The 12,891-nt window shown below is 43.3% G+C and overlaps 1 protein-coding gene across 1 annotated transcript in view; it reads right to left on the bottom strand.

Annotated features, from left to right (window-relative positions):
* Nucleotides 1-1,854: 1,854 nt before the first annotated feature.
* BACH2 (BTB domain and CNC homolog 2) overlaps nt 1,855-12,891 on the bottom strand; it is a 180,930-nt gene continuing 169,893 nt past the window's right edge. The window contains exons 8-9 of the mRNA XM_059469637.1: nt 5,992-6,198; nt 1,855-2,768 (exon numbers count right to left, since the gene is read on the bottom strand). Coding sequence (XP_059325620.1) covers nt 2,289-2,768; nt 5,992-6,198 — 687 coding nt within the window. The 3' untranslated portion in view covers nt 1,855-2,288. The remainder of the gene's footprint in view (nt 2,769-5,991; nt 6,199-12,891) is intronic.

Consider the following 12,891-nt stretch of genomic DNA (forward strand, 5'->3'; position numbering starts at 1 on the left):
AACTAGGAGTTTATGGCATTTGTATATTTTTGAACATTTAAAGGTAAGGATTTTGTACAGTAATGATTAATACCTAAACATAAATATTCTCCTACATTATATACTAGTTTTCCTTTGTACATGCGGGGGAAAAAAAGTATTTTCAACAAACATGGCACATGCTATATGCAGTTCCTCCTCAGTAGCTTGGCTACAATTACAATAGTTTGCATGAAGAGGATAAAAGCAAGACTTTGTGGCGAGTGGGCGACAGTCCATGAGCACAGTCTGAAGATGGAAGAAAGTGGAGAGAGGGAGCTGATTCCTCCTCCAGGGTTCAAGATGCTGATCTACTTGAGTGCCTCAAAAAACCACCAGCGCACACCTCTAGTGTAAACGTTAGCACAGAAGAACACATTATCACTTAGTGCTTCTGAGAAGCTGCTCTTCCCCACACTTTTTTTTTTTTTTTTTAAACAGGTGTGAACAGCTGGTCATTTTTTTTTCAGCGAGAACAAACAATATCAGCCAATAAAGCACATGGCAGTTGTCGTCGATAAAGCCACACAACCTGGCACACGTAGGGCAAAGAACCACAAAATAAAAACTCAGTACACTTAGAATAGTAATAATTATTAAAAAAAGCATTAGGAGGTTGTTCTTCTGTCTACACTGTACATACAGATGTTATGCTTGGAAAGCTGCTGTCTCACACAGTCATAACATGAGTCAACATTAAGATACAAGTCCAATACAGTTACAACTAAGCCAATTCACTGAGTAGTCTCCTTTGAGACAGCGCTCTTTTAGCTGCAGTTTGTGCTGAGGGCAATGCTGCAGGATGAGAGGATCCTGGAACACAACAATTTGATGGGTAAGTGACCAAATTGGGTGTTGGCAAACGTATGTTTTGCTCTTAGAGGATACAGTGCTAGCTGGACTTCCGTAAGGAAGCCAAAGTCAACAACTAGGGGTATGATCCTGCAACTCTGCCTACCTAGGCAGGGTCAGTAACTTCACCAGACCCAGCTCTGCAACTTGGGTCTGGTGGGGAGAACAGGTAATGTCTGAGGACAGCTGAGGTCAGGCTCTGGGGACTAGCCGGAGCAGCAGTTGCTTCCATGAGTAAAGGATGCAGAGTGGGGCTGGAGAAAAAGCCCCCAGGTATATTGACGTGATCTCTGTTTGCTTTACTTCGTGGAACATTTGATGAATTGATCCAGTTGTCAAATACACTTTTCTCTAAAGAGTGAAATATACTTTCCCCTATAAGACTCCAAAAGCATCATTAACAGCACTTAAACTTGGTTTGTGAAACAGAAAGAAGTCTAAATATAAAAATAATTCAAGCAGATTCTCTTTACAAATTGTATAGTGAATTCAGTATTTGGCAAGACTGTTTTTACTACATAATGAGCTCCTGAGTGTTTGTCTATTAGATAAAAATTTTCTATTTCCTTTAAGCCATAAAGCAAAGAAAACCATATACTCAAGTTATTCTGAAGTCATGACTTCATTTATGAAAAGAGGTTTGACCAGAAACTCAGTGCAAGTGGCAAAGTTGACCATTACTGTACAGTATCTGCAAGAAAATAAAATAACTCCACATTGCTCAAGTGGCACGAAATGGCTGTGCCAAAAAAAATTGTCTATAATAAAATCTCAAATAAGTTTCCGACATTAAAGTTTTATAAATAAGTACAAATTGAATGCTATTGCTGAACTGCGAACTGAGGAAAAAATTATCGTGTAACAAGTTACCAAACTAGTTCTAGCATCAAAGACAAAAAGGAATGTTGGAACTTGTTTGTACAATAGAAATGAAAGCTTCCAGTTTGTAGGATGAGAAAATTGAGGCATGCAGGGACTCTTGCATATGGATATATATATTTTATATATATTATATATAATATGTACAGTTTAGCTATAAAACTTTGATGTGTAAAGAAGCTGTCTTCAATGAAAAATTGAACATTCAGAGGAAATTCCTGAGTTAGGGTTTTGTGACATGGGCCACTGAGAAAAAAGCTGCGGTTGGGTCCTCAGAGGTGTTATGTCCATCCCTGTTAAGATTGAAATAACATACAAAAACAGACAGTGTTGCCACTGCTTCGTTCCCTGCCTGAGCAAGGGATAGCACCATTGTGAAGAGAACTCCTGCTTGTAGAGAGGAGGGAATACTTAAAAACAGTATTGCTGCTAAGACCACTGTAGTGTGCACCAAATACGTTCTTCTAGACAACAAATGAACACTGCCACTGGCTGACTGAAGAACACCTGACCAGGTGTAACGTTAAGGTTACGAGTCACTAGGTGTAATCTTTCCTGGGTTGTTCATCTGTTGTACATTTATCAGTCATTTCCTGACAGAAGTCTACCGTGACCGTTTGGCTGCTCTGCTCAGGTGGAAGCTCTCTCTCGGGGTAAGTACCTGCGTCGGCTCCATCCAACCCCGCGCCAGCCGAACAATTCTCCGAGATGTTGTTGGGCAGCCAGGGCGCTCCCAGCTGCACCGAGCCTTGCTCCGAGCAGCACTGCATGCTCTCCCCGACGCACTGGGAGCTCACCAGGCTCTGCTCCACACCGGCTGGGGCGGGGCTGATGGTGGTGACCGGCTGTAGATCCATGGGTCTGAGAACGGGGCAGTATCGGTGGAGGGCTTGGATCTGTTCCGGGCTCTGCATGTCTCTACACACTTCTTGGGAAAGACACGAGAAGTTGTCTAGCAATTCTCCCATGCTCGCTTTCAACTGGTTCCTTTCTGAGAGCAATTTCTCTTTCTCACACACCTGAAAAAGAAAGAAGGCATCTTAGACTGAGGAAGGGACATCCACTGCCTGCGCACTTTGGGCATATATGTGTGTCATTCACATTCTCTGAAAAATCCCTTTGCCCAGGATTTTTCTCCTGGGAAGCTGAGAAGCCTCAGCGAAAAAGGAAAACAATTCTTATCGCATTTGCTTCTCCTGTGCTTTGCTCGTCTGGAATGTGTTTGGAGATTGTTTACCCACAGGTGATTGTTTTATTGGATTCTGGCATGAGCTGTTTTGTCTCATTGGCCAATCAGTGCCAAGCTGTGTCAGGACTCTGGAGAGAGTCACGAGTTTTCATTATTATCTTTTCAGCATTGTGTACGTATCCTTTCTGTATTCTTTAGTACTGTTTAGTATAGTATTCTTTCATATAATATAGTATCGTAAAATAATGAATTAGCCTTCTGAGAACATGGAGACAGATTCATCATTCCTCTCTGCCACGAGGGTCCTTGCAACTACAATACATATGCAGCAGTACCCAAGAACACAAATGTGTCACACCTGTTTTCATATGGCCAGAGGAAAAGTCACAAAGACATCAAGTATTTGACCACCATGGCCTGTGTGGACAGGAATTTGGGAAACATCTGGAGAAAAACATTTGAACTGGAAGAGGACAGAATCCCAAGTTATTCTCACAGAACTGTTCCCTTTATAAAATAAGGCTGCCCGACAGATGATATAAAAGAACTCTGAACAAAACATTTTGAGGGAGAAGTGCCATTTCCCATCTAATCAGCAAGAAAACAGGTTAATTCCTGAAGTGAGGATGAGCTGCTGGTGTTTGGTTTGCCCTTGAACTGTCAGGTTGGCTGCTTAGGCTGGGTGCACCCCCTGGAGCTCCATTATCACTGAGAGAGGTGAGTTTATTCAGAAGAGAGGATCTAAGTGTGCTCTGTGGCCTGCACCATGGCTTGTTTTCTTATGTTCTGGTGCTTAATGGTTTGGGCTTGATCTAACAGAGATATTTTTATGAACCCAGCCTAGGGTTTCACCTCTAAAAAACGGTGTTGATTCAGTGTAGACTGGCTGGGATGGTCCTGCTGCACCTCCTGTCTCAGGCAGGTGGGCACACAGCTCAAGAGAGAAGATGAGATTTTGTAGAGTACCAGAACTATTTCCAGAGCTGAGCTGGCCCCAAAAGCAGCGCAGCCACGTATCTCACCTAGTAACACTGCTAAACCCAAGATGTCTCAGCATCTGAGGTGTGAAAGCTCCACAACTCAGATAATCCAGCTATGGGTGGTTGTTGACAGCTGATAGTATTGCCCTGGGTGCAGAGCCCACACTGGAAGCATACAGCTGTGTGAATGTGAAAGAGAGCAGTACACATGAAAAGAACTAACTGCTAAAATATTGATAAATCTATCAAGAAAGCACAAAAATAATAAAAAAATAAACAGATGCTCAAGTACATCTTGAGATGATGAATTATGGAGAAGAATATGCTGCGAGTTTGCAGGGAAAAAAGGGAATGTGAGTGGGTAGATGAATGAGTGAGAGAAAGCAGGCAAAAAAAATTACCTATCAAACTCTGAGGATACAACCATTTCACTCACTGTCTGCTGTGAAACCATCTGTGTCAAGAAGATGGGTGACTTACAGTAACTACAGGGGGAAAAGGGGTCTTTCATGAACAAGACCCAGCCAAATGAAAAACCCTTAAACCACAGCACCATTATGTAATTCATGAGACTGGAAGCTGCTGATCACAAAGTGGACAGAAGAAAACAAATCCAGTGTCCTATATTTTTGCATGGGGGATCAGCCTGCTCTTGTGCCTGCAAGATTTATTTCTTGAAGAATGTCCAACCTTCCTGAACTCCTCTCTTCAGTACTGCCTCCTAAGGGATTTTCCCAACCAGTCTTCTAAACAGGCCAAAGTCTGCATTCTGGAAATCCAAGGTGGCAGCTCTACTGACCCTCCTATTTAATTCTCCAGCAACCAAAAACTCCATCATTTTATGATCACTGTGCCCAAGAAGGCATCCAGCCATCACTTCACCCACCAGCCTTTCACTATTTGCAAACATGTCCAGTGGGGTGTCTTCCCTACTTGGCTCACTCACTGCATATTGCCACATAATCAAGTCCCTTTTGCTAAATAGAAATGTCAACTTGTTTTTGGGAAGAATCCTGCACCTCAAATGGTTTTTGATTCCTCAAATTGAGCATGGATCAAGCCCACAAGGCCACTCATATGCCCTTCATTAATTCCCCTGAGATGCGTGTTTGTGCTGGGCAGAGGACTTAAAATTTTTATTTTGTCTGTCTGCAGTTTACTATATCAGACAATAATGGCAATGTCACAGGATTGCACGAAATCAATTAACTCAAACCAATTTTCAAGTGAAGGCTACAGCTATAAGGCTGAATCACCCTGGCTGCTAGTCCAGCCCTCAGAGCGCTGCTCCTGAGGCTCTGGAGAGCGAGAGACAGGAACTCCTCCCCACCACCAGCTCAGTGCAGAGCGACAGGCACGTGCAGCCAAGACTGAATCTGCTTCTTCTGACAGCCTGATGAGGATCCATCCACTCTTTCACTGTGCAGAACCTCTGAGTCACCCTGTACACACTGTGTGTTATACTCAGTGCAGGAAGCAGTTGCTCACTATTTTGTTTATCTTTGTTGTGTTGTTTGTTTTGCATCAGTGCAGCACTACTCTGAACAATGTTTTGATTTTTCTTTTTTTTTCCCCCCAGGGCTTCAGCAGCACGGCATCTGAAGGCTTCACAAGCCTTGATGATTTAAGCCTCCCAACCAGCTTGTGAGGTCAGTGTCACCTCCCTGTTACAGACGGGAAGCAGACAGGCACAGGCAGCAAGTGAGTAACCCAAAGTCTTGTGGCTTTCTGCCATTTGTGAGGTGATGGTAACTCAGCTTCTTCAACAGATCCCTGCCTCTTTCACACGATGTTTCCTACAGCTTGAGCAGAGAACAAAGCAAAATGAAACAACAAACCCCACCTGAAGTGTCCATACCATGACTGAAAGTGAGAGGAATCTTCTGAGCAGCCCCTTGGCCTCAGTCCAGTCACCTCCCTCCCTTACATGAAAATGTGATGACACTGTCTACTGGGCATTCTGCTCATCAGTGTACAAACTGACTGAACCCCCTGAAGTCTGGACTGGAATTGCTGCTGGTGCAGGCTACAGTGTGAGGGTGAGCTGGGCTGCAGCAAAGGTACAGAACTCACCAACTTGCGGATTTCACATTCCAGGTTCTGAATGCAGTCCAGTTTCCTCTTGCGGCAGCGCTGGGCTGCGATGCGGTTCTTGCTGCGCCGGCGGACATCGTGGATGAACTCGAGCTGCTCTGAGGTTAGCTTGTGCATCTTTATCATCATCTGGAAATCATTCCTTGGAAGATCTGTGATTTGATCAACAGGAAAAGGAAGTTTCACCTAAAACAAACACAAGACAAGAGCAAAGAGTCATATTTTGCTTGCTCAATGCAAGCTGAAAAACAGTGAGCGGAAGGACGATTTTCTCTGCTGCCACCCCCTCAATAAACAACAAACCAAGTTTTACATTGAGCAAGTTCTTCCCTTGTGGCACATTGTGGAGGTCCAGATGGTAAGGATAAGACGACAATCATACTTAAATCAGCAACACATATGAATCCCAGATAAAAATTTCATCTTCCTACAAAGCCTTAATAAATGATCTCATTGCATTAATATAAGGTTCTGTCCACTCAGAGACACGGCCTTTTGGAAAGAGTGAAGTACCTTGCTGCTATTATATTCAAACTAGTTTCAAGGAAAGGGCTATTACCACAGCAGGAAATGTGCATCTGCTTGGACTGCAGGACTGAAAGTTTGATTAAGTATGAGATTAAAAATATAACCTGACACCTCAAGTGGATGAAAAATAATGTATTGCAATTAGGAAAGGTCACCTAATCAGCATTTCAACTGAACAATACACTGTGTAAGAAGAAAGGGTCAGAGGAGTGTGATGCAACACATCCTATCTTGCTAAAATATACACATTTAAAAATAAACCCATATATATTGTTCACACTCTAATATCCTTGCAGACTAAAGAACACTGAAATTTTATTTCTTGAAAAGGTCATGGTGGGACTTCAGGAATCCTAGCAATTACGCATTAAAGCAGAGCAAAACACAAAGCTCCCAGCAGTCTGAAGCAATGAACACACACTGTGTCAAAAGCTTAAGAAGGGTGGATGTGCTCAAAGGCTTTTAGGTTTTTTAGCCCAAAATCTATCAGTTTGCTCAAATCAAAGTAGCACCTCCCTTTAGAAACCTCTCTTCACTTAAAGCCTCAGACTGATAACTGTTAAAAAACTGATGTTCTTTGGCCAACTGTTGTATTTGGTGGCCAGATAAGAGTCAGCTGACAAAGCTGAAGGAGATGCAGAGTAATTTGATTGACCCCTTCTTTTTCTGAGTCATACTCAAACTGCCCAAAAGATGGCAGTAAATATTTACGTTTCTGTCCCTGTTTGGTACAATCTAACCTCTGGAACAAGGAGACTATTCTGCACACAGGCTATCAAAGAAGGTAAGTTGCTCCAGCCAAATGAAAGATATGTGCTGAAAACACTCCTTTGATATTTAAAACATGCATTGTCTTCAAATGGTACTCTTAAAAAATATTTGGAAATAAAGCAACAACATGGATTATAAGTTATCTTCTTCAGAGAGCTGAGTTGTTTGAGCAGAACAGTTTGCTGAGGACACACCAACACCAACACAGAGCAGGGGCCTCTGGCATTGACAGCCATGGACCATCAACCAGGCACCTGAACCTGCAGTAAGCAGCTCCTCACCTTGTTCAGGGGTGTTCTTGGCTGTTTTCTTGTACCCTTCTAACACTGTTCTGTGCAAACACCTACCACATTCTTTCAGATGGCTTCATGCCCTGAATGTTCATTCATGTCCCTCTGCCCCACGTGTCCAGGCACTGCTTCATAACACACTACTTGACAGGTCAATTTAAAGCAGCAAGGAATGCCAAACACTTGCTAGTACACACAAAGGCTGACCTGGGGCACAGGGATGTGAACTACCTTGTTTACAGACTGCCAGTTAATGGCATGAAACATGTTTGATTTCCCCTCCCGAGCCTTTGGATGGTTAACATAAACTCAGTGTCACCTGTTTTTTTTCTCAAGCTTCTACCAGGGTCTGAAAATGAAAAAAGCCAGTGCTTTCCTTTGAAAGACACCACAGTTTCACTGCAAAACCAGCCCTTTCATGTTCACAGTTTTTCCTTATTTTCTTAAGACCAAAATGGAAAGCAATGTTAACTTTATTTCTCCCTACCTCTCCCTTTCCAAACATATTTACTTGCAAGGAGGAGATGTGCTTGCAGCTGGAATGGGAATGAAAGAGAAGCAATTTAAATATGTCAGGGAGAAGTTGCTGAAGGGAAATGGGAAAATAAATAAAAAAAGATTCGTTAAAAAAAAAGAGATTGAAAATAAAACCATCTACACAGCAGATCAGAGACTGCTATCAGTAATCCCAGCATAATCCCACTCCTGTCACAGGCAGCACTGCACAGGATTAAAAATGTGAAAGGGAAAGTGGAAGTGAGTCAGACTCATTTCCTTCACCATTCACAGCATTTTTATTGCCTGTCTCCCTCTTCGAAATCAGCCGTCAACTGAAAAAAAAAATAAATACCAACCCACCAAGCTTTTGGCACGGCCACAGTGAATAACTGCACCGGGGCGTTGCTGCAGTGAGAGGCTAAAGTGTTTTACATCTGCACAGGGCAGGACTCTCAGCTGCTATTTACCATAACAGTGTGGTGAGTCATTTTGCTAGAGCCTGCAACTGTGCAGTGGGTGGGATCCATCTGACTCACCCAGAGCTGCCTGAAATGATGGGCTGGAACTACCTAATGTCCTGCTCCCTTCAGATGGCAATGCTGCACGGCTTCTCCCTCCTTCTGGCTGCAGAAGGAGTGGATTTAAGATTCAGAAAAGATTCTGCATCTTACAGCATCTATGAGAGGTGAGATAAAATTACCTGACGTGTCTGAAAAAGGCAGTTAATTTTTTCTAAAATATGAAAAAACCCCACGAGTTTGCTTTCTTGTAAAGTTTTCTTTCTAATTACTATGTTTTTTTGGTTCAAACTATTTCAAATTAAAAATGTAAGTGGGATCCCTGCTCCTTCCAGGAGTTACTCCAGCCAGAGCTAACCTCACAGAGCTCCAAAATCTTTCCTTATCTGCACAATTACTCTTTCCCTGCATTCTTACACCAGCAGCACACGCTTGCTTTCCATTACACAACAAATAAACTGGCACCTTCTACCACCACTGCAGACTCTACTGCCCCAACTTTGCCAATCTACTCTTGGGAAAAAGGAAATCTGGTTAGGATTTTGTGGCATCCCCCCCCCCCCCCCCCCCCCCCCCCCTTATTAGCATTAGGATGCCAGTGTAAATGTCAATGCTTTGAAGGGCTAAGTCAGAGCAGTGATGTAGGCAGAGAGGGAAAGTGACTGACTCAGCACATGGAATGCCCATATATAACCAATTAATTCCTTCAAGCTTCACTAGTTAGTGCCAGCTTGGATCCTATGCCAGTTACTGCTGTTCTGCTCATCTATTGCACCAGTCATTCCTGCTGCCCTCCCCTCTCTCTTTTTTACCTGGAATAAAGGAAAGAACCAAGGACCTGTATTCATTCCCATTAAAACATAAAATGTCAACTCTTTCGAATTTATCCTATGGGTAACCTTAGGTTCTTCATTCTTTCTTTATATCTTAATTAAGACATCATCTCACTCTAGCCAAGCGTTAGTAAAGATAATGAACTTACCAAGTGCCACATCACAGTAACTTAAAGGACAAATACATAATCCATAAGAAAAAGCAACCATTATGTAGTGGGCATGGGAAGGTGGAACTCACTGTAACAGTTGGTCAGGTGCTCCAGAGCTGTAAGAAAATATCCTGCTGCCTTAGTGCCCTCACATCCTGAAAGCCTCTGACACTCACACTTGGAAGGCTCTCAGGACCCACCCAAGCAATCCAGCCCAGGGGCTCAATCATATTAATGCCTTTTTTTTTAAATGCAGAAATGAGTACTTGGCTTCACACAAGAGAGTCCAAGGCATTAATGTTGTGTTTTCAAGTATCTTCCTTAGCATGCAAGTCTGTCTTCCACACACACTCCGGAAGAAATTCATTCCAGGACAGGAGCTGAGGGACGTCCACCTCTGATAGGGGCTGAATTGTCTACAGGGTATTTCAGGCACCACTTGTGGTCCTGCAGACTAGGGACCTATTCCTGTCCTGATCTCACCTGGACAGAGGCTATCTAAGAAGCACAAAGGTAATAGGCCATACTTTGTGTAAGGGATAGCCAAGATATATTTTCTCATCCTGCTGTCTCCTGGCACAGGTAAAGCCTTCAAAATACCTCCTTTTCCAGGTGTCAACTATACCAAGATGGCAGAGGACTGCAAAAGGGGAATAATGAGCCCAGGCAGTAAAGATCTACCATTGTGTCAACAAACCAGGGTCTAAATTGTCTGTCCCACTTCAGATCAGCAGGTTGCACTGCAGTGTGCTCCATCTGACACAAGACAGCTGATAGCCTGGGGTCCACTCCAGCCTCACCTTGTGAGGGCCATGAGAGGTGTTTGGGTCAGCAAGTGCTGCCTGAGAGGGCTCTGCTGTGGAGGCAGCCTGGGTAACCTTTTGATTTGCTACCTGCCTCACAATAGTGGAGGACCAGGCTAATCCCATCTCCCAGTAATCAAGAGATGTGGATGGGATTCTCATCCTTTAGCTCATGATTTAGACTTGTACTCAAACCACACACTGCTGGTACTTAGAATGCTGGGCTGACCTCTTCCCATTGACTGCTTGCAGTGTCCCCAGCTTCCAGCCCTTCAAAAGCACAACAGTGTGATACTCCTGCCCTTTAACAGGCTTCTCTGAGACCAGGGATAGCACAGAAACACTGATGGAAGCCACAGGTGCACTTAAGAATGGAAGGTCAGGCAGTGAAATGACAGGGGGTAAAGTACAGTATTTCTCTGAAAGAGTTGTTTTTGCAGCTCAAGAACTGGAATCCTTCAAGAGCTTGTGCAAGGTCTACAGAGCAGAGTATAAAAGAATTGGTTGTAGGGCTCCACAAAATAACATAGTGTTTAAAAGGACCCTCCTGACATTTCAAACTCTCAGTGTTGCTGTAATCCAGCAATTCTTTGCTACCGGTATGAAGACCACTCCTACTGAAGAGAGGAAAGAAAACAAAACTTCCATGAAGTTTATCTTACAAGACCAATGTTTGACAAGACACCATTTAAAAAGACATTGAGAAACAATTCCCAGTGCTCTGCTGATGCCATCCTAGTCAGGAAAACATCTATCAGATATCAATCTGGACACTAATTTTTCTCATTTTCAAATTTGCAAACCTAGCAAAATCAGGAAGGCTGGGCTGAGTGATCATCACATTCTGGGGAGGTATCACATATCACAGCAAGTTAAAGCCTTCACACGTATTTTTCTTGGTTGCCCTTCTTTCCATGTAACATTCTTCACTGAGTAGGAATATTAAGCAGTGAAGCAGTCTCAGATGAGGTAACTCAGCATAGTTACAGTAGATTTCCGGTAGAGCAGCTTTGGTTTAACTCCTCTTTTCTGGGGCTCTGACTTGCAGTATTTTGCTAAGCACCAGCAGATAACAGAGAAAGGGTGGCTGCCTGTCACTTAACATGGAGGGGTTTCGACTCTTGCTGAAAGTTATTTACCAACAATATCCTCAAAGGTCTAATTGCATTAGCTTTCCCTTTATGAAAATTTCCTTTGAAAAGTGAGTCACTAACCCAGGCGGGAAATTCTTTTGAAATACAGATGAGGAGACATTGAATGCAACTCTCTAGACAGTAATAGCTCTTGGAAAACTCCACCTCTTACCTCCTCTTACCCTTGTTTATTTTTTTCCTCAGAAAACTCACTTATCATATTAGACTGAGCTGAGATTCCTTTTTAACTGGTTTAGTAGTACAATATTTTTTACAAATTTTCTAGCAGATAAAAATTCCAAAGTACTTGCTGAAGAAAAGGAATACCAAGTAAAGTAGGTAGTGCAGAAGTTTCTGTTCCTTAAGTAGGTTAACAGATTGACAGACTACTTCCTTCTCAACAATTCATTATTTCAGGGCTTATTGTTTTGTTGTTGCTATTTTAATCAGGATTGTCAGAACCTGCCTATAAGCACTGAGCTTTAAGTCTTCTCTCTAGTGTTATATCTCAGCAATTGATTTTTCACAACCTGGGGAGACCTGAGAGAACTGAGTGAAAAGAACAACATAAACTATTAAATATTTCTGTGAAGTCCCAATAACTGAAGTTACAGCCCTGTTCCTGCAACTCTGTACCATGGGTACACCCTACACTGCACTTGCTGCTTCTGTCAGGAAGCCTTTGTAACAAAGGGAGATTGCAGAAGAGCCTTGGTGGCTCCAGGAAGGGAAGCAATAAGCAAGGACATCCTGGAGAAGATTTACCAGTGGTGTTCCAAGGACTGCCACCTCCTCTGACAGCTGTGACTGCCTTCTGCAGCCCCAATAGGATGGAGGCTCATCACAAGGTGGGGTCACCTTCACCCACGTGGCATCATGCTGAGCCCTAGCACCCCACTTCTGGCACCAAACTACTTTGGCCATGTGCTCCAGAAGGGCAGCTGTCTGTGGGAAAGCAGAATGCCTGAAAAAAGCACAGAGAAGCCTCTCACCTACTTCTCACACAATCAATACCCCAGCAAATGTTTTGCGACATCAATTCTGGAAGCACAGCACTCTGCGAGCCAAATTAAGACCAACTAGGTCCAAATTCCAGGGGAACTGAGCAGGCCCCTGAGATAACTGATGGTCAGAGTCCACCAGGCTTATTCCCATCAGGCCATCCCATTCCAATAAAAGCTGACCTGCAGCAGAGGAACCTGCATGGCCACTCTCCAGAAGGTCAAGCATGTCACCCCCAGATATCTTATCAGGTGCTTTTTGAATAGAAGCCCAGAAAACACTGTGTGTTCTGATATGGAGGGGGAAAGGGCCCTGTCTGAGAAGTCACCAGGACAGGAAGGGCAAAACAAC

Source organism: Ammospiza nelsoni, chromosome 3 (assembly GCF_027579445.1).
Source record: "Ammospiza nelsoni isolate bAmmNel1 chromosome 3, bAmmNel1.pri, whole genome shotgun sequence".
NCBI lineage: Eukaryota > Metazoa > Chordata > Aves > Passeriformes > Passerellidae > Ammospiza > Ammospiza nelsoni.